This window comes from Pteronotus mesoamericanus, unplaced genomic scaffold (genome assembly GCF_021234165.1).
Source record: "Pteronotus mesoamericanus isolate MK-2021 breed Mesoamerican mustached bat unplaced genomic scaffold, CSHL_Meso_final scaffold_99, whole genome shotgun sequence".
Lineage (NCBI taxonomy): Eukaryota > Metazoa > Chordata > Mammalia > Chiroptera > Mormoopidae > Pteronotus > Pteronotus mesoamericanus.
This window is the reverse complement of record NW_026555330.1, coordinates 5,292,747-5,315,481: the sequence shown is the minus strand read 5'-3', so window position 1 is coordinate 5,315,481 and position 22,735 is coordinate 5,292,747. Positions and strand designations below refer to the sequence as shown.

General features: G+C 39.4%; 1 protein-coding gene across 2 annotated transcripts in view; it reads left to right on the top strand.

Annotated features, from left to right (window-relative positions):
- Positions 1–22,735, top strand: part of MAGI3 (membrane associated guanylate kinase, WW and PDZ domain containing 3) — a 174,503-nt gene that overhangs the window by 107,234 nt on the left and 44,534 nt on the right. For both annotated transcript variants that reach the window (XM_054564976.1, XM_054564977.1), the window contains exons 3-6: positions 7,344–7,463; positions 12,971–13,180; positions 15,801–15,975; positions 19,082–19,161. In XM_054564976.1, the coding sequence (XP_054420951.1) occupies positions 7,344–7,463; positions 12,971–13,180; positions 15,801–15,975; positions 19,082–19,161 (585 nt within the window). The remainder of the gene's footprint in view (positions 1–7,343; positions 7,464–12,970; positions 13,181–15,800; positions 15,976–19,081; positions 19,162–22,735) is intronic.

The window sequence follows — 22,735 nt, the reverse complement described above, 5'->3', positions numbered from 1 at the left end:
GGTGGGGAGGCTTCTCTCCATGAAATCAGCTAGTTCGTTATCATTGTGAACTCATAGCAAGCTTATAATAACACTTTTAAATCACCTGATACTGACATTTGTGAATAGATAGCCTTAAAAAAGAGAAAATTAACACAGAATAAAAATAATTTTAAAATTTGAAAGATACTGTCACACATATTTACTCTACATTTTTCACTCCTAAAATGAAATTTTAAAGCATGCAAGATATCAGTCACATTATTCAATGATCTCATCTTTGTTGGGTAACAAATACTCCAGACTTAGAAAAAATTTCTTTCATTTGCATTGATATCCATCAAATTGAAAATGCGTATTCATGAGCACCTTTAAATTAGGCATCAGTCACTGGTCATATATATTTTTTAATAATGAAAATATTTTGTCTCCTTGCCCTGATTCTACTTTTTCCATTGAAATCCATGTTGCTTTTACTTCCGATCTTAGACCAGTTTCTGAATTCAGGTTGGAATCTTCCACATCAACTTTCACGCCTTCTCTTTTCGTTTCTTCTGTTAAAACATTTGCAGAGCACCGAGACTCGTAGCAAACACTCAAACAGTGGAAAAAGCCAGAGAACGTTGTTGGGCAGTACTCAGGTACATTGAGAACCTGTAGTGAGGCTAAAGCCATTACACAGCCTCACATGTCAAAACTGTCAATTAAGGACTTATTTAGCCTTCAAAAGTTGTAATTTTTGAGGGGACATCACTCATAGAAATTATATAGAGTATAAATGCGTATAATCTTAATAATATTGTATTTGCAAGAAAGACCCACTGTTGGCAGGCAAGGCCTTGGCCACACACGCAAAGCGTGGGAACAGCTGCAAGGAAGACTGAGCAGGTGGGGACCTCCGCTCGCCGCACGCTCCTGTCCCGATCCCTGGAAATGTCAACTTCAACACTTGGTTCTACTTTTCAGTGTTTCCTGCTCTTGCTTTCAGTTGATATCAGTAGATTCCGTCAGACCTCTGTCAAATTGTTAACCTTTAATTCTCAACAGGTGAATTATAATACATTTTTCTCATTTTTCTTATACTGTGCTGGTTTCCAAAGCTCATAGAATTGTACTGTTAGAATTAATGAATTGTATTGTAGGTTAATTATATCTGAATACAGTGACCAGATAAATTTCCACAATTGTATTCTTTTATATCATCGACAACATGAAAGTTTATAAAACGCTATCATTTATAACAGCATAAAATATTTAAAATACTTAATATTAATCTTTAAAAAAGTATGAAGATCTCTGTAAGGTAAAATTGAGAGACATTAAAGATCTAAATATATTGGCAGGGATTTTGTGCTCGTGGATTAAAGACTCAATATGGTGGCGATATCAGTTCTCCTCTAATTGATTAATAGATTGAATCTAATCACATAAACATTCCAACATTTTTAGCCTGTTATTCTGGTAGCCTGTTATTCTGTTATTCTGGTTTATAAGAAAAGGCTATGAATAGAAAAAACAAAGTCAGTGGACTTGCTCTACTGTGTCTCAAGATTTATCATGAAATATAATAATCACTGTACTGTGATAATGGTGCAGGAATTGTCAGAAATGAGTGGAATGTAACAGAAAGCCCAGTGACAGATACCCAGTATTACAGACATTTCTGTATAAGTTTCTGTGGCAGAAGCACTGGGGCTGATCGGGGGAAGTAATTGACATTCCAATAAATCATGTTGCTCCCTGACCGGTGTGGCTCAGTTGATTGGGCATCATCCTGCAAAGCAAAAGGTCACTATTCGATTCCCAATCAGGGCACACGTGCCTGTGTTGCGGATTTGGTCCCTGGCCTGGGTGTGTTTGAGAAGCAACCAGTCGGTGTTGTTTCCTTCTCGTCCTCCCTCCATTCCTGTGTCTCTAAAAGTAAACAAAAATCTTTAAAAATAAGAAAGAAAAAAGTAAATTGTGTTGAGTAGCAATTTGGTAAAAAAGGAAAGTGAACTGCTACCTCTCATCAGCCCCTCCCCCCAAAAATAACTATTTTAGTGTATTGTAGTGTTAGGTATGAAAGACAAGGCTGTAATGCTTTTAAAAAAGAATATAGACTCTCCCCATGGTCTTGGAAAAGATTCCTTCAGGGCAACTTGTTGACTACATTAAAATGAAAAAAAAAATTGTGTCTTCAAAAGGCTATTAAAAGGGAAAAGAAAATACTGAGTGGGAAAGATACTGTCTGTCTGTTCTGCACAATATTTGTTTGGATGCAAATAGGCTCATATGGGCACCCAGCAGGCTCCCAGTTGGTAAATAGGAAGGAGAATGCTGTCAATTTAACCGAGGTGATACTGGTTTCATTCCATTTTCCCCGACAAGCTCACGCTTTGCATCATCAAGCAGCAGCAAGTAAACACAGGACGTGCAAACACAGCTGAATGACGCATGGGCCATACAGGATGCTCGCTCAGCTCAACTTGGCCTCTTTTCTCAACTCAAGCATGTACTTTTTCTTAAAACTGTTTGTTGTACGTTTTGCCTTATCTTCATTGCTCAGTAGCCTCAAGTCTCGCACGCCTTTCTGGCAGGCTACCTTTTCTTTGTGTTCTTTTTAAAGACTAAGTATTTTATTTAGTATTTATAATTAGGAATGTAACATGGCTTTTCAATTGTATTAATATTTTTAACCAGGATTGTTAATTGATTTGGTAGTGTTAGGAAGTTGCCATAAGTTTTGAGAGTTCAACCCTGACCCTGTTTGCTCCATCTCTGTTATTTTTGGTGCACGATTTTGCAGAAAGCACTATTTCAAGAAAGCCTATTTCACGTTTTAGCAGAAACACCCTATTTGCAGTGCATATATCTGCTGTGCTTCATCAATACTAAGACAATTAACATTTTAACCCCTCTACAATTAGAATACATCTTCAATAGATGGAATCTTTTAATTATAATTGCCAGGTGTTTTTCTTTTTTGGTGAGGGTATGGGGATAAAATAGCGGTGCTTTTTAGAAGCTGGTGTTCTCTTAGATTTGATGAACTACTGTGGTACCCAGAAAGTAAAGAACTACAAAGCAAATTTAAAAAGACAGGCAACCCAGGCCCTGGCTGATGCAGCTCAGTGGGGTTGGGCATCGTCCTGCAAACCAAAAGGTCACTGGTTCAATTACCCGTGAGGACGCATGCCTGGATTGCAAGCTCAGTCCCCGTTGGGGGCGGGCAAGAGACAACCGATCGATGTTTCTCTCACACATTGATGTTTCTCTTTCTCCCTTCCTTCCTTCCCCTCTCTCTAAAAATAAATAAAATCTTTAAAAAAAGAAAAGGAAAGCCAGGCGACCCAGCATAGAAGTGGCAAAAGACTTGCACAGCCGCTTCACAACAGAAAAAATCATTATGGCTAGTAAATATATGAAAAGGAATGTGTCATCTTATAAGCCAGTTGCTCAATAAGTACCCAGGATGCCTTTACATACTTAGCATGTTGACCAAAGTTTAAAAACGTGGTAAGTGTTGATGTAGACATGGAAGTATGTCTCAGGTATGATTCCATTCACATGAAGTCACAAAACAGGCACAGCTAAGCTGTGTTGCTTAGAAATGCATTGCTTAATTAGTAAAAACAATTTAAGAAAAAGAAAGGAAATCATCACCAATGTCAAGATGGTGGCTACCTTTGGGGGTGGGGGAGGGAGATAGTTGGGATTGGGGGCGCACGGGGGGGCTTTGGTGTCATGGTAGTGTTCTGTTCCTTCACCCTCATGGGTTTGCTTTATTACTACTTGTTTAACTTTACCTGCTTTATTACTACTTGTTTAGTTTCAGAGTAAAGTTAAAAAGGGGAATGATCAGTTATGTCCAATGTTGTCGGTAGGTCAGGCGATACGAGCCTTGACCCTGGGTTAAGCGAAGTGGAGACTGCCGATGAGCACAGCCAGCTGTCGCATTGGCGTGGTTGGGACAAAGACCTGGTAGGAGTGGGCTCCAGAGAGAATGAGAGGAGAGGAATGGGAGATGGTGAGTCAACAGAACTGGTTGGAGGAATTTTTATGTCAAGAGGGAAAATATAGTGGTGACTGGAGGGGGTGTAGAAAGCTTTACAGTAAATATATAGAGCACCAGAATAATGTAAAGATAAATTTTCTGGAATGCTGAAGGCAGTCGGGGTCAAATAGGGGAAGGGAGAGAATTTTTTATGGGTATGGGATGACATTCGAGGGGAGGAAGTAAAAATTTATAATACTGGAAATATGCGTGTTGGAACCACGCGTAACAGTTCATATTTATTAATAGAAAGAAGCGCGAACACCGTCTTGCTCAACACCACTTTGCAGAAAGAGAATGAAACCCAGAGGGATTAGGTGCAGGCTGCAGACTCTGCCGTTAACAGTTACCCCATATGAAAACGTTGGGCTGCCCCGCCCCTTGAGTCGGTACTCTTTTTATCGTATTATCTGCGATATGGTTTGCCCTTAAATTGGGTTTTGTATAGTCACTATGTTTTATAGTAGAGCTTATTTGGATAATATTTTCAATGAGCCTTTTCTGCATAACAAACCACCCCAGATTTAAGGGCTTAAAATCACCATCACATGTTTCTCTCTCGTGACTCCATGAGTTGGCTGAGCTTAACTGGGACCCTCCCGTGGCTGTTGTCTCTGGCAGCTCACCTGGGGTCGGAGGGGCTGAGACGGCCTCGCTCACGTCTGGGCCCTTGGTGCTGTTTGTTGGCTTGGCATGTCTCGTCACTCAGTAGCCTAGACTGGACTTCCATTCGTGGTAGTGGGAGCGTCCCAGGAAGGCCGCGATGACAGTCGAGGCGCCCGAGCCTACGCAGCGTCCCATCTTCCACATTAAATTATGCAAAGCAAGTCGTAAATCCAGTCCGGATTCAAGAGGTGAGACAACAGGCCCCATCTCGTCAAAGAAGGAGATGCGAAATATTGTGGCCATGTTTTCCCATCTGTCACAGATAATTATAAATTTTGAATTTAGTCACTGACTTTATTTTCTAATGTTAATTTTTACTTACTGTGGGGCTAAAAGCTGTTGATTTGGAGGAATCTAACAATGTAGTTTTAGTCAACATATGAGAAACAAAAATTTGACAATGAAAAGTGCATTATGTTAAGAAAAAAGTTGTTTTCCAGATTTTGTATCCGCTGTGGTGTAAAACAGATAAAGAAAATGCTCATTTTTACAAAAATATGGGGAGGGGAATGTATTGAATACCATCTTTGTTGCTTAGAATGAATGTTAGCTTAATGATTATTTTCTGATACAATTATCATTAATGTTTTATCACCTTTGTGAATTTTTTTCACATGTTACAGACTATAATAGAATATAATACACTTAAAAAGTAAGAGCAATGAATAGTTTCCCATGAATGAATTTATAATAATAGTATATTGCCAGGCACTGTGCTAATTATATTGGAGTAAAAGTTCACTTCATTTACTTGCCAACTACCTATATTGTGCACCTATTCTGATTCTTACACTGTGCTGAGACTTGGGGCCATCGCTCTGAACCAGATAGATGTGGTCCCCACATACTGCCATACCCTAGATGGAACCAGGGGAGATTCTCAAAAGAAACTTCTAAGCCGGGGCCTGAAGGATGAGGAGCAGTTAGCTGAAGTGAGAGTGGGGGAGGGAATAGGAAGTCTTCGAGGGAACGGAATGACTTGGTCAAAGGCCTCAGAGGTAAGCAAGTGCAAAGAACATTGAAAGAACTGGGGAAAAAAATCTATTATGCTAACACCTAGAATGTGGAAGGGGTGGGGCAAGAGAGAAGCTGGAGAAGCAGAGTCTGGGTTTTATGCCAGGGATCATGGGAAACCACTGATGGGCTTCGAGTCTTTGCTCAGGTTATTGTTTGAGAAAACTCACGGCTGCGGTTGGGTAAGGGGTGCAGCCGGGGAGAAGAAAGACTTGACTCCGGGAGACCAGCAGCTCGGACCACAGATAACGACAGGGATGAGGCGTGTGTGGGAAGGAAAGTACATAAACGCTGGGGACGGTTGGGAGGTGGAGTGGAGGGGGAAACCCAAGGGGTCTCCCGGGTTCCTGGCTGCGGGTGCGCTCGGGACCAGGGGGCAGGTCTGCAGCGGCGGCCTGGTGCGGGACTCGCTGCAACGCCCAACTCGACTTCTAGGTTACATACCTCATCATTGACTCGTATTCAGGAAGATTCAAAAGGAGAAATACTGTTAGAACCTGAGTTTATACCTTGCACCCGAAAGAAAGATTTTTTACAGTTAACCTTTGAACAATACAGATTTGAACTGCATCGGTCCACTTATATGCAGGGGTTTGTTTTGTTTTGTTTTTAATAAATATGCAGTCAGCGATCCATATCCCCGGGTTTTGCATTGGGGATCCAACCAACTGAGGACTGAAAACAGTATTTTTCGACCTGCAGTTGGGAATCCACGGCTGTGGAGGGCCGACTATATGCATTGTTCTACACCATTTTATATAAGGCACTTGAGTATCCATCTAGTTTGGTATCCACAAGGTGTCCTGGAACCTGTCATCTCCATGGATACCAAGGGGTAACTGTTGTTAGGTTTGGGGGGGATCAAAAGTTTCAGTTGGATTTTCAACTGTGTGCATCGCGGGTGGGGAGGGGGGTCAGCTCCCCTAACCCCCATGTTGTTCAAGGATCAACTGTGCTTTAATATGAATTCATTAGGAGATAAAAGTTAGTGCTCTCTTGCTGAATTTCATTAACCAGCTTACTGCTTAGTGTTTTAAAATTACTTCAAGAGAATAATGGCTAAGAAGTAATATATGAATACCTGTCTTAAGCCTTAAGCCATTTAATTCATCTGTCTGAAATAATTTCATAATTAACATTTGTTCAACTTTTAAAAATAGAGTTCATTAAAAGAACTTAATTTTTTTCTCTTTTAATTGTTGTAGGTCTCTAATAAGTAGAATATTAGTTTCTTTTCTCAAAGGAAGAAAAAATATATAAGATATCTACATAAAAATGAAGTCTATTATTGGTGGGTTATATTAAATAATGATAATTGAAGTTTAAAAGAATTAACTGTTGTGTCTTAAAAACTTAAGCTTTCTCTGACACTAAAATTTTGTAGTCTTTGTAGTTTTGAATTTCATGGCTATCTGTAGATTTTATTAAAGTATATTGACTTGCTCTACATTATTTATTGTCCTGCTTTCACTTAGGAATGTTAACTTGCCTCAAATTTTCTGGTCCTCATTCTAGTCAGTATGGTATATTCAATGGTCTGTTTCTCCCATGTGTTTTCTGTAGACTGCATTTTCTATTACTGGCAATATTTTGTAAATTTGAAAGTACTTTACAACCTATTTTTTTTTCTTGTTTCTTTCCCCCTTAGGCACCACAAGGGCCCCCAGGGATGGGGAAGTACCAGGGGTGGACTATAATTTCATTTCTGTTGAACAGTTCAAAGCACTGGAAGAGAGTGGAGCATTATTAGAAAGTGGAACATATGATGGTACGTTCCCCACATATTGAAAACAGCAACCCAGAAAACTATCTGAATGACTGGAATTATTTCAGAGGGAATTTGAACAGTTAAATATGATTTTAGAAAAAAAAGTTTTTCCTATTGGTTTTGGGGAAAACTTTCTTTTAATTGGGGTATTTGTAATTTACTAGTTAAAATAAGATTAAATAATTAAAAGCATTTCATCATATTATTAAATCAATTATGAGGAATATACTAAAATTATTCAAATTAACTAGTTTGCATGTTTCATAGTAATTCATCATTTGAACTCAGCAAGTATTTATAGATTGCTTTCTGTTTGTGATTGGGAATTCAAATACTGTACACTCTAAACAACCTATTTATACCTTGGCTAGGTTGGAGAAAAGTGAATATAGAATGGGGGGAGAAAAACAGCAAGAAGAGAATACTTGGTTTTCTTTTTATAGCTCTTTTCTACCCACCTGATTCTAAGAAGTACAGATTTAAGATCAAGTTCAATTTTTAAATGATTCTGCGTTAGATCCTTTTATTCCTTATGTAACGCTCTTCACTGGCAAGCGTGTCTGCTCCCATAGTACCCCATACTGTGTGCCACTGCTGTATCATCTGCTGCTGTAACTGCCTTTTTCCACAAGCTGAGGGAAGGCAGGTGTCATGTCTTTCTTACTCAAGATTATCTTCAGTGCCTTGAGATGGCGTTCAATAAGTATCTCACCTTGATTTCAACATATCCAAATATGTGTTTGCTTTCTGTCCAAGGGAGTAATTCCTCATAATCTCTCTCTAGCAGCTCCATGAGTTCAAAACAACGGAGACATCGTGTGCCTCCTTTTTCTCACCGTTCCCGTGCAGTCTGTTACCCAGTCTAGTCCCCCTGTGGCGCCCTTCTCGGTGCCTGCCTCCTCACTCCCCACCTCATGGTAGGCCCGCTGGGCGAGCTGGAGCTGCGTCTAGGCTATTGAGTTAATACCATTTGTTTCCACTTCTTCCCAGCATCCCCTCTGCCCCCGCCCCTGACATTCCTCAGGCACAGCCCTGGTCATGTTCTCTCTCCTCTTGAGAATCTTCTGTGATTTTAGTGATTTCTTTTGCCTGCTAAGTTTGACCCAGCTACCCTTTCTGGACTTAGTTCCAACAAATTCATTAGTTCGTTCATTCATTTGAGCATCTTGTTATTCATTCAGCCCATTTTTTAAGTGTCTTTTATGTGCCAAGCATTATCAGAGGGACTAGAGATACTGTGATGAGCAATACTGAAATGACACCGCCTTAATAAATCCTGTATCTGAGCGGGAAAGGCAGTCAAAACAAAGGAAACAGAAACAAAGGACTTAAGGAAAATATAATAGGAACGTCTTATTTAGACAAGGTGGCCAGTGAAGACTTCTCAGAGGAAATAGCAGCTACTTGGTTTTTATTTTATGCAAGCAGCCTGTTCTTCTTTCACCTCCCTCTTATAGGCAGCCATTCCCATGTGTTTAACATGTATGTTTTTGTTTGTATGTGTTCTTGCAAAATGTGTATTGTTTTGTGTACAATATTATTATTATTTATTTATTTACATCTGGACTGTGCTCTAGATCTCATTCAGTTATAGCTATTTTCACTTAATTACTATGTTTTTAGACCCCCATGTTGCCATACTGTGTTTGCATGTAACTCACTGCTCCTTTTTTTTTTTTGAGATTTTATTTATTTATTTTTAGAGAGAGGAGAAGGGAAAAAGAAAGAGAGGGAGAGAAACATCAGTGTGTGGTTGCCTCCTACGTGTCCCCCCACCCACTGGCCCGCAACCCAGGCACGTGCCCTGACTGGGAATCGAACCGGCAACCCTTTGGTTCACAGGCTGGCACTCAATCCACTGAGCCACACCAGCCAGGGCATAACTCACTGCTTCTTAACCACTGCACAGTATTTTGAATCCCCTGCATCTTACCTAACCTTTCTCCTGGTGATGGACTTCAGGTTGCCTCCAGCTCCCCATCACCACCAATCAAGTTGTAGCAAACATTCTCTCACATGTCTTCTTATAGACCCACGTGAGAATGTCCGGAATGCATACCCAAGAGCAGATTTGCTGGGTTATATACTTCTGCAGTCTCCATTCCCGCCGGACATGCATGAGTAGTAATGACTCCACATCCTCAGCAACACTTGGCCTTTTCCAGCTTTATAATTTGCCAATCTGATGGTTGCAGAAGTGGGTATCTCATTTAAACTTTACTTTTTCTGAAAGTCAGAGAGTTTGAGCATCTTTTCATTTGCTTGTTAGTTTCTTGGACTTTGGCAAATTGTCTATTCATTTGTTTGCTTTGTCAAGATTTTAAAAATGGGATCTCAATTGCCTTCCAATTTGCAGACATTCCTTAGAGATTTAGATACTTATTTAGATGTGGATTCCACATCCAATATAGGTGTTTCCCCCCATTCTTTTACATAATAACCCTGTCCTGCGTCTCTTCATTAAACAGAAATCGTTAATTTTCGTGTGTCAGATTTATTACTGTTCTCCTTATAACTTGTACTTTTGAAGTTTTGTATAAGTTGTTCTCTATCTTTGGATCACAAAGCTATTCTCCTCCATTTTACGTATAAAACCATGTTAAATATTTGACAGTGGCATATTACATGTTATTAATTATGTGTGCTCAATTCAAAGGATAACTATAAAAACACATTAAGTATAAAAACATGTTAAATATTTGACAAACTGGCATATTACATGTTATTAATTACTGTGTGCTCAATTCAAAGGAAATGCAAATTGAAATCTCATACACCATTTCACATCCATCATATTGCCAAAAATTTTAAAGTGTGATAATAGAGGGAAATGGAAACTCCTCCCAAACACACCTGGAGAGAGTTTAAAATGATACAGTCTCTTTGGGGGCATCTTGGCAATAGCTGGTAGATTCAAAGACGCACATAACCCTAAGCCAGCAATTCCCTCTCAGACGCCTGCCCTAGGGAAGCCCTTGTCTACGTGCGTATGTGGATAGGCTGGAACAGCCAAGGTAGCGCTATTTGAAATGGTGAAACAACTCTCTTCTAATAGGGGAAGGAATAAAATACATTTTAATTTGTTCCTTAAAATGGACTGTTCTACAGCAGTTAAGTGAACTGGAACTGTGTGTCAGCAGGAATTAAGTCTTAGAAATAGAGTTGTATAAAAAGAAAGTTGCAAAAGGATACATGTAGTACCCTCTTTAGAAAAAAAGATATGAAATGTTTTAAGAACACTTTATGAAGCTTTTATGAACAATAATACTAATATGTTATGTATGCATGGATATACATATGTCCTTGATGTATACACGTGCAGGGAAGTGACACATGCAAACCTCAGGGTAACTTGAAGAGAGTGGGTGGGACAGAGACAGGAAGTTAGGGCTTTAATAGTGTATGTGACCATATATGTGTGTCCTTCAGGGGGAAAAAAGCGGAGATCTGAAAGAATCTGGCAAAAGTTAATATCTGGAGGGTGTTTAAATAAATGAATACGGAGGTTTTCTAATACTACCATAACTACTATTGTCTGTGATTTTATAAATGTTTAAGATATCTGATAGTTCCAGTTCCATTGTAAAAAATGAAAACACCTTCAGAAAATAAAGGGAAAGAAAAAGTTCCAAAAAAGCTTCAAAAGGATGAAAAAAATTTATTAATAACTATAGTCAGAGTTCACAAACTTTGTAATTTTATATCTTGCCATAATCTGCAATTTTGATATTTACCAATAACTCAAGTAAAGTAGATATGATTTACTTATAAGCAATGCTTATTATTAAAACCAGTCATTTTTTAAAATAAGGAAACTGCCAGAATTTATTATAAAGTCCTAAAATGTTACCAGTGATTATGGAAAAAAAACATAACGGCCTGAATTTTTCTAATTTTCACCCTAGGCAAAAAGTTAAACTTTCTAGAGCTAGATAATAATTACTAAGAATATACACTAAAATGTGTTTCTGGTAAAAGCCCCATCCTTAGAAAAAGCAGAGCTTCGATTTTTGTCTTGATCTCTCCCCGTCCCGTGGTGATGGGATCATCGGCATCACCCTGGAGACGCTGGTGCCCTCTTCCCTACCCGGACCTCAGTTTGGAACGTTTCTCTGCCCTTTGCCCAGGAAGTGTGAACTGGCCTTTTCGCCAGCTTCTTGCCTCACGTGTGGGTCAGAAAGCTTGCTGAGATCCCCTTAGTCTGCTTTAATGCGAACCTTTGCCTCCATCTGCATGAAAGGAACAACTCCATTTCAAACCTGGGTTTGAAAGCAAGGGGGCAGTGGAGTGGGGGGGAGGCGAGATGTAGTTCAAAAGCTTTTTAGTTTGAATTTGTTGTTTTGCCTTGAGTATTTTAATAACAATACTGCCTAAAGTCAAATTTCCAAAGAATTTATCTTAATGCTTTCCCCTCTGAAGCATGCCCAACCTGTGGTCAACTATGTTATTTGTAGATTTGCCACAGTGTGATGATCAACAACCCATGCTTTTTTCATCTAGGAAAAATAATCCATTATATACCCCATCAATTTATTATGGGAACGAGCATCTTAATTACCTCCTCAGGAGCCAAGGAATTTGTTTGGAAGATGTGATTTAAAAAATAAAATAAAAGGCCAGTATTTTACTCCATAATCCTATTTATTTTTTTTTTTATAACATTAGCAGAGTTGTTGATTCAAGGTCAAAACTAGCAGGAGCCACAAACTGCTAATGTAGCTGGATCCACAGAGCACTTCCCATTATATTTGGCTGCCTAATGAGAGCTGCGTGGCAAGTTGAGAAGATATTCAATTGTTTTCATTCTATTCTGGAACATTTATTTTTACTGCAAAAATTACTGATCTTCAAGACTTAACATATTAAAGTATTCTTGCTTTCCTGAGAGTATGCCAATATTGAATTATGCTAATAATGTCTCTATTTGTTCAACAAATTGTCAGATAAAATGATATAATTAGAATCTCAGGAAAACTTTCAAAAATTACTTTTACATAAACAGCCTACATTTCGACACAGACTGATTAATTCTTCGCTTTATCCTTTGCCCACATATTTCCTTATTTTACCAAAGTAGTTCATTCTGTTACACATCAGAACAAAATTATTTGAGTTGGTTTTCTTCTTTACTCCCACTTTTACGCCAATGAGTCTTACACAAGAGCAGTGATGCATTTCAATTCACAAATTCGGCCCCACGTTAGAGCCCATGCAAAAAGGCAAGATAGAATAAATAACCTGTACACATTAAGTCAGCTTGCTGGCTTTAGTATAAATCATGTTAAAATGTTAGATAATATATGGGGAAGGGCCTTTGAAAGATTAGTTATTTTTCCTCTTTCTACCTCCTCCTCTGCCGAGCAGTGTTTTGACCTCCACTTGGCTAGTGGTGGTTATTCAGAAACTTTAGTTGACAGCTAACAGGACAGAGACATGCACTGGGTCAATTGTCGTGACTCTCACTTCTGCATTAGTACTTCCAGCTGCTGTCACTCTGTTCATTTCAGGAAACTTCTATGGCACGCCCAAGCCTCCAGCGGAGCCCAGCCCTTTCCAGCCCGACCCTGTCGACCAGGTCCTCTTTGATAATGAGTTTGACACTGAATCCCAAAGAAAACGAACTACGTCCGTCAGCAAGATGGAAAGGATGGACAGCTCTCTTCCTGAAGAGGAGGAAGATGAGGACAAGGACGCTGTTAACGGCACCAGCAATGCAGGTGCGTAAGCAGATGGCCAACTCCTAGTGGCCTTCCAGCTTGACTCTAACATGACATTGAATTGGAAGTAGTAAAACTTTTCACAAAGCACATGTAGAGGAAATGATGGGATCCTGGTATTTTTTGTAAAGGTTTTTTGTGGAACAAAGTGCATCTCTGTCAATCATCTTGTAAGCTGAAGTGAGTTGCCGCAAGTGGCCATTTTGAGAAGTCAGGAATAAGCTACCATTAGGGATAATGTAAGATGACATTATTCTACTGCAGCGATTTTCAACCCGTGTGCTGCCAGAATTTTTAAAACATGCACTACTTGACTATTTAGTCAGGACCACTGACCTCTTTTCCCTTAGATTGTCAAATTAAAAAATGACAACAGCCAACACAACAGTAGTCCTTGGGTGTGAATGAATCAAAATCATACCTATTTTTTTGTCAGATCAGCAAAAAATATATTTTGTATTTAGTAATTAGTTTATGTGTGCCTCAACATGGAAAAGGTTGAAAATCACTGCTCTACTGCTTAAAAGATTTGAGATTCCTTTCTGTTGCTGAAGTATGGAAATCTTGTTGGCCTAACTCCAGCTTTACAGGATATGAACAAAATGTAGTTGTTTTTAAGATGCAGCCTTCAACCAAAACAAAGCACAGAGATTTGGAAATATGCTAGGAAACATCATCTGAGAGGTTTGTTAGCAAGTACTTTGACTTTAAACTCAGAATCAGTCAAAGAAAATTTCCAAATTGGCTCTCATATTTTTTATTAAATGCAAAACTAACAGGAGTTTGCTGGTGGAGAATCTTCTCTGGAAATCTGCTCAAAATGTGGTGACTGTGTAGGAGACTCTTATACTCCTGCTTGAGAGTATGAGCCAGAAACCACAGAATCCCAGTAGAACTAATTTCGGTGCTATTTATGATAATAATTCCTTTCAAAACACTACAATATAAGCTTCCTGAGGGTTGGAATTTTCGCTTTTGTTCATTGTTATACCTCTTGCACCATAAATAGTGCCTGGCACGTAGTAGGAACTAAACAATATATTTTACTGGTACCTAATACACAAATGGATTTGATCATGTCCTTAGATTTGCAGAACCCATCACCATATCACTTTCCTGAAGTGTCCTGATGTTTTCCTGTATCAGTAATTAAAATTTGCTGTGTAGACTATATTTATTGCTTCAATATATTCATTGTTTGCGCCCCCTCCAGACTGTGAGTCCTGTTTTTATGGTCTTAACATCTCGCGTAGTTAGTGTATTACCCCCGTCTGTTTGGGTGAAAACTGGTCTGAAAAGGTTTAGGTGAATTCACACCTCATTCTTTAGGGGTTGTTAAGGGAAATCATCATATTGTAAAGCCTTTTTTGTTTTGTTTTGTTTTAGTTTATTGGAGTTACATTAGTTAATAAAATTATATGGATTTAAAGTGCACAATTCCATAACACATCATCTGTATGTTGCATTGTGTGTTCTCCACCCCAAGTCCTGTCTGTCTTCATCGCCACTTATCTCCCCTTTACCCTCTTCTGCCTCCCCCCTCCCCCCGTCATAAAGCCTTTCGATGTTGACGTCAGCTTAGCTCACCCACAAAATTAAGTCTGTTAACATTTTTAAGACTCGGGTTAGAGACCGCGACTTTGTTCCAGTGTGGAGATTCATATGTCCTTGGTGAGCAGGGCACGGGTCAGGGTGAGAACAGCGGAGGTGGGTGTACCAGGGTTGAAGGATCTGGGAGCTTGCTGGGACAGCGGAGGGGTGGAGAGCGAGCGCCGCACGGGTGAGGGGTGCCGTGGAACGACGTCCAGGGCCGCCTCCACGAGGCTCATTCGGAGGCGCTGACTGCAGTCTGGAGTTACTACGGTTGTGCTGTCTCTAAGTTTTGGAAACAAGTTTCAAGTGAAGTGTGCACTCCCTGGACAGTAACCAAATTTTAGTATTTTTACCTACCTATGGACTTCGAGACTCTAAAAGGATTTTAATATCTCCAACGGAGAATTATATTTAACGCTAAGAAGTCTGTTGAGTGCGATTTTTAAACATCAGTGTTATGTGAAGGGCCAGCGTTAAATGCATGTGGGGCAGCCTGGTGTCGCAGTTAGGAGCACGGGCCACTCGGGTCAGCATCCTGGCTTTGCTGTTTATTAGCTGTGTAATCTCAACTGAATTAACCTGACCTCGCCGTGCCTTAGTTCCCTCACCTATAAAATGGGAGTAGTAATATATACTCATGAGGTTGAGTGAGGGTTATGAATTAATATATGTGAAGAGCTTAAAATAGAGCCTGACATGTAAAAGGATGTGTGAGTGCTCCTACGGCTGCTGTTGCTAGTATTCTGTTGGCTAATAGATGCTCAGTGTGTACTGAATTGATTCCGGAGTTGTTGTTTGCTTCTTTCCCAGACTAGCATCCGAGGTGTTGTGCAGGGTTTAATGCCATTTAGCAAATTAAAAAAAAAAATCCAGTAGATTTATTTGTTTTTCCAAAAATTATAGTAAGATGTGGATACAAAAGACAAGGAAATTTGTGGTAAATATGTGGCATTTTGTGAGAAACAAAGAGGGCTGTTGGAAGAGAGCATACGTTTACCTACTTGCCATCCTTTTCCGTTTTGAACAGAAAACAGGGAGAGGCACTCGGAGTCGTCCGACTGGATGAAGACCGTCCCGAGTTACAACCAAACCAACAGCTCCATGGACTTCAGGAATTACATGCTGCGAGATGAGAACCTAGAGCCGCTGCCCAAGAACTGGGAGATGGCCTACACGGATGCGGGGATGATCTACTTCATCGAGTAAGCGGTGCCTGCCCCTTCGCAGACGCAGCCTGCGCTGCAAGGCTTGTCCGCAGGATGGTTAGGCTCGCTTCTCAAGGCTTCCGTGAAATAAAAATATTTCTCATCCATGTTATAGTTGATTCTTCACCTGACTTTTTTCCCCTGGATGGTGTTTTGTTTTTATTTGACTTAGACAAAGGAATAGTGTATTCGATCTCTTGTTTTATAAAAACAAAAGGATTAGAAACAGATTTATCATTAATAATGAAAAATGCCCTGCTTGTTTTTTGTTGGGTTTTTTTTTTTTAACTTTTGGGTATGGCGTCCCACTTAATGAGTATCTCAATAATTATTGTATGAGGGAGGACATATTTCTTCTCTGAGCTGAATATTTTCAGTCCTAGAGTTTGGGTTTGATGTGTTCAGGCAGTACAGTCAAATAGGATACAGGGGGAAATCACTGATCCTCAAAGTAATTGGTAAAATACATGTTCACACACACAAAAAACTATTTTATAAAAAGGCACTATGAATATGCTTATGTTTACAGAAATACAGAATATTAGGTGTATTCAGCCAACCTAAAGTTTCATATTGCTTACACCTGAGAATATTATATAAATAATTATTAACAGTTTCATTATGAAGTATTTTTATATTCTCATGCAGCTGTAGTTCTCATCTTTAATTTACCCAGAGGTAGAACATCAATGTAGTAAAATTACAGAATATAATAATTTCAATACTGAGGACAGGATACTACACTCAGAAAAGAACATATCCTCAGAAATGAATCCGGGGTGGGAGATTTGAATGCGTTTCCTCAATTGCTCCCAAATCCCACATCCTTCATCTAGAATGAGCATCTTGCTGTACCAAGTAAGATTCTAGTGTTTAAAAAACATAGGTTTTGTGTGCATGTGTTCTTTTTACCATGTGTGATAAATTATTGATTTTGCTAGAGATTTATATAAACATTTATGACCAGGATTATATGCAACAGAAAAAAATCAGGTATACCGTTCTCTGTGGGCAATTTAAGGGGTTTTTCAAGGGTAATTTAGACTTTCGACTTTCATGCTGACTTTAGAACTAACCCCTCAAGTAAGGTGTAGAGTCACTCACTACAAGTGGCTGGAATATCTTTAGAAACAGATTATGAGACATTGAATCTGAGAGTACTTCACCCTGCAAACTGGGATAAGTTAGTAAATTAGGGGGGTGGGGAATTTATACAAGAAACGTCTTTGTTGGTGAACATTATTAAAATGGATTAATGGCCTAAATGTAAGATCTGAAACTACAAAACTTCTGAAAGAAAACACAGGGGCAAAGCTTTATGACATTGAATTTGGCAAGGACTTCCTGGGCATGACACGAAAAGCGCAGGTGGCAAAGGCTGCAGTAGAGGAATGCGACCCCATCCAACCCGCAGCCCTCGGTGCAGCCGAGGGAGACAGTCCGCCAAGAGAGGCAGCCTAAGGAGTGGGAGCGGGTATTTGGAAATCATTATCTGATAAGGGGTTAACATCCAGACCAGAGCCGAATGGTTTTTGCTGCTAGAGAATATGATCCTCTCATTTGCTGTAGCTAATGTGTTTGGTCTGTGTTACTGGTGCTGTTGAATCATGCATCTGTAAGTAAATAGCACTGGTCTGTAGGCTTTAGCTGTTATGTTTTGGGTCTAACCCCATGGGCATTTCTTTCCCTTCAGAAGTAGCGGGTAAAATCCTAGTGGATAGCGTATGTCTGCTAATTTAGCAGTAAAAATTTTGGCTCATTGAAACCAAAGTTAGCTTTTCTAAAGTAGCCATTTTTAATTTGGTTTTGTAAGATATGCTCAAGATTTTTTTTTTTAACAATGCGTGTACCACTAGGCCTCTTAATCCTTTTCATTTTGCTAAAATTGATTTAACTGGAGAAATTATCTAACAGAAGGGATAACAGACTTTCTAGAAACAATCCCAATGTCTCCTACTTAGATTATCCGTATTCAGGACACAGTTTCCCCCACAGCCTAGTGTCACGCCTGACAGGGCGTGCAAGGGCTGGCCCTGTCGGTGGCTCAGGACTTAGAAACAGTATAAGAAGAGATGATCCATTCCCTGGGACCATTAGCCCCGTCTCCTACAAGTGGCCATTGTAGCAGATTAGTGAGTTGATCTCATGATAAAGACCCCAGGAAGAGATAACTTGTTCACCTTGTTACTCTCTATTTGATAACTTCCATTTTCATTCTGTTGCCTTCCTATGTATTTGCTTCTGTGATTTTTTTCTTTCTTTACTACCCTCATATTTCAGATACTTACACTACAGCATAACACTGTTTGCCCAGCCAGCAGTGTGATGGTTTTGCTGCAGCATCCGTATCTGCTGCGTGATAACCTGGCCTGAGCCTGGCTGTGGCCTCTAATGACATTAAACAGACACTGCTCCTTGGGAGCATCTGTGGCCTGCTTCATACAGAGGGGTGCGGGGTGATCTTTTTGTCCCACCTTTTATTTTTCTGTTACATATATGGCCCATACTGATGAAAACTTAACTGCATGGAGTTGGGTTTAAGGTTACCCATCATTTTTACTTGCAGGTTGCACAGACAGACACCATAAAGCTCTCTGTTTCATTTAACTCTGCATTGGTCCATTTTAAATAGCCCCGGGCATCCAGAGGCTGTGTCTGGTTGTTCATCTCTATTCCCAGCCGCAAGCACAGCCGCCACACATCACAAGGACTCAAGAAATACAGTGAGTTTTTTAGGGAAGGAGGAAGGCATTCAGCCAGCAAGCAGATAAGGTTTTCAGCGATAATACACAGCATGGGGCTGTAGCTCACCCTTTGAAACATCTTGACCACTTTAAAAAGTGTCTGTTATTCTGCACTTGGCATCTTCTCCCGTCTTTAGAATCTTCATTCTAGAATCCCTGCCTCCAGCACTAAGTTCCCTTTAAGGCAGTTTTGCAGTAACAGACTGGAAGCAGCATTGACTCAGAAGTGGACTAACGAAGCCCGTAGGAGATGAATATTCTAGCATCACATACCAGTTAGTCGCCTTCAGACTTTGTTTTTGGTATGTTTTTTTCGCCATCCTATGTTGCTGTTTCTAATTGAAATCTTTTTTCTGCAGCCACAACACCAAAACAACCACCTGGTTGGATCCTCGTCTTTGTAAGAAAGCCAAAGCCCCCGAAGACTGTGAAGATGGAGGTAGAGTCAGAAACCTTTTTATACCATATTCTCTTAATCCCTTGTTGCTCTTCTTGCGTATATGATGGGTTTTCCAGAATCCTAAACGAACCGTAGTGTGCAGAAGCCCGTAAGCACCGGGTAGATATCATATTCAACTGCCTGGTAATCATGTCATTGCATCTAATTTAACGAGAGACTTTATTTCTCTATTCTTAAGGATTACGCAGTTAAATCCCTTTTAAAAAACCTGAATACAAATAAATTTGTCTCCCTTTTTACATTTATTTTAAAGATAAACTTTTTAAATACTAGACAAACTTGACAAACTTTAAAAGTTCTAAGTAACTATTTTAATAAAGTAGGTACATTCTCAACCACAGGGTAGCCTCATCATACTTGTTAGGCCTTCAAAAATATATTTAATTTAGTATCACAAGGCTAAGTATGCTGGTATTTATGGCTAATTTCAGGCATTTAGAGCAGCATTGGAAACCCAGTGAAAGTCTTTAATAAACCCACACCCCACAATTTTTACTGCTTAGTAGTGAAATTATTTCTTTAAGAATCATTGGATAATAATGCTTGTCTGTCTTGTATATTACAGATTGTAGTTAGTGGTATAGTCTTACAAGTAAATGAATTCAACCAAAATTGTTTGCTATGCCTTCTTGACTGTGGAGTGCAGATGAAAAAAATGTGTTTATTTTTTATCACTCATCAGGAATGAATTACCTTAGTTTAAAAAAAAAAAGTGGCTTAGAAGTGGCCTAGTTCCCCCTATAGATTGAATTCCAGTCTTTAAAAAATATTAAACAGAATTGTGCAGGATGGTTGCAATGTTGAGAATTTTCCTAGTAACAAACACTTGGAAAATGGAATTATTTAAAATTCTATTTGCAATGATTTTTTTTAAAAATTAGATACCACGGAGCAAATATTCAGAAAGGTAGGAAAGTGTTCTACACTGAAAACTGTAAAACATCTCTGAAAGAAATTAATGAAGACCTAAAATAATTCAAGAGATATATTATGTTCATAGACTGGATGACACAGTATTATTAATGATGTTCATTCTCTCTCACTTGACATCTATATTAAATATAACCCTAAAAGTTATTTTTTGAAGAAATCGACAGGCTGATTCTAAGATATATATGTACGTACAAAGACTCTATTCTATTTTATATATGTACCGCATCTTCTTTATCCAATCATCGAGCGAAGGACACTTCGGTTGTTTCCACGTCTTGGCCACTGTGAATCATGCTACAATGAACATAGGGGTTCATGTGTCTTTACAAATACATTTTTCAGGTAGATACTCAGAAGAGGGGTTGCCAGGTCCTATGGTAACTCTATTCTTAACTTTTTGGAAGCTCCATACTGTTTGCCACAGTGGCTGTACCAGTTTATGTTCCCACCCGCCATGAACGAGGGTTCCTTTTTCTCCACAATCTCTCCAACACTTGTTATGTTAAGAAATAATTTTAAAAATCATTTTTATAACATACTACCCTTGTCTGTAAGGCTTTCGGCAGTAAGTTCTTTGTGGTGAAATCAGCCACTGTAAACTGATCTATATAACACTATAGAATTTGACTTTTTAGAGACTGTGGTATTTGTCTTTTCAGGCATGTCTCTTGCTGGTCTCCATTCTTTTTCCTGCCTACTAATTGTTTGAGTTCAATTCTCTGCTGTTTCCTGTTTTCCCTTGGAGAGTGTATTCATTTTCATCGCTTTAACTATCAATTTACTGTAGTTGGGTCCCTTATCTAAATCTCTGGTATTGTTCTCTGTTCGAAATGCTATTTCTGTATTTCCTATTGACTTTCTTTTTGATCGTCCTACTAGCACTTCAAATAAACAAACTTAAAACTAAACATTTTTTCTCTTAAAATCACCCCGCCCTCTTTCTGTCTTTGATACCATCCCATAGTCATCGGGGCCCAAACCCTTGCAGTCATATTTCTTCCTCCCCTCTCGCTCTATTGCCTGTATCATTTCTAAGCACTGTTGCTCTTGCTTTTCCCTGTACTTTGCCAATGTATCAGTACGGAAATTTGTCACCGTATAGACAAATGGATAATTTTATAGTGAATACACGTCTGCCCGCCGCTGACACATCACAGTGGACATTTTGCTGTGTTTGCTTTGCCACAGCGCGCCTGTCCCCCGTCCTCTTTCTGTCGCACTTTTTTCCTATCTTGCCCTGCACTCTTCTGACCCCCACACATTTGCCTTATCCTTAGATTTTTTTTTTCCCCTGGAGTTACTTCTCCAATATTTTCCCTTATACCGGTGATCTCCAAAACGTTGGTGTTCAAACTGTCTTTTGGTTATTTTTCATCATGTTTCTTTTAGGAAAAAGAACAAATTAAGATTCTCTTACTGTTTTAGATACAGGTTGGCAACCCTGTGTGTGACCGTGTGCAACCATCACACGCAGCAACTCCCCAGAGCGTTCATTGCGCATGCCCAAGGCCCTGTGGAGTTGTGCAGTTTACTTGTGCCCAGTTTAGTGGGTTTAGAGACCATGTTACATAGTTTTTAATCCAGACAAAACTGAAATGCAACTTTAAAAATCTTTCTGCGAAGGTAGTACCTATTGAAGGTGATACAAACACGCAAGCCCAAGGAAAGGAGACGGCAGAGCTGACGGCTTTCCTATTTTGCATATGCTTTATTTCATACATATTAGTAGAGCGGTGCATCATATTTATGCATAAATATACGTATCTTGGAGGTACATGTTCAGGTTTTTGAATGATAAGGCTACATGTTCAAAAAACTTTGGCTCCGTTGCCTGTTAATCTTCCTAACACGCCACTTCATTCAACCCTCCCCGCTCAGACACCTGTAATGGCTCCCTGCTGTCAGCAGAATAAATCTAGACTTCCTGGGGAAGTAGCAGCGATTTTATATAATTGAATCCTAATCTATATTTTTCCAAGTATTTTCGTGTCATAAATGTGACCTGTTTCTGTCTCTGCCTTTGCTCTGTGGCCGCTTACCGGCCAGGGCCCAGCCCTGTGCTGCGTGACCACCCGGCTCAGCCTGCGCCCCCTCCCACACTCGCAGCTGCAGTGCAGTTTCTCTGTCACTCCTCCCTCCTCTTCCAGGCCGGAAACGGGGATCCTCTCCACTGCTCAACAGCACTGTATCGCATCTATCTATTATAACACTACTTATATTACATTGTTTCTAAATACCTACACTCTAGAGGAGGAATAATTTTGTCTTATTCATCAGCATATCCCTTCAGTAGAGACTTGCTGTATTTTGCCGTGTGTCGTGCACATTTTTTTGCCCAAATTCTTGGGGGGGAAATAAGGGTGCGCATTATACATGGGAAGTGCGAATTCTGTATCTGTATCAATGTTTTTAATTCTTTTATTTATGCTTATGTGTTAAAAGTGTAACTCTAAAAAGCAATAATGATATCTATATGCAAAATGATACCTGGAATACGATAATTGGTTTTGTTTCTAAATATAAATAAATAAATAATTTTTTTAATTCAATTTTTAATTTATATTAAAAAATTGTTTTCCTGAAAGTTCGGGCCAAAAACGTGGGTGCGCATTATACACAG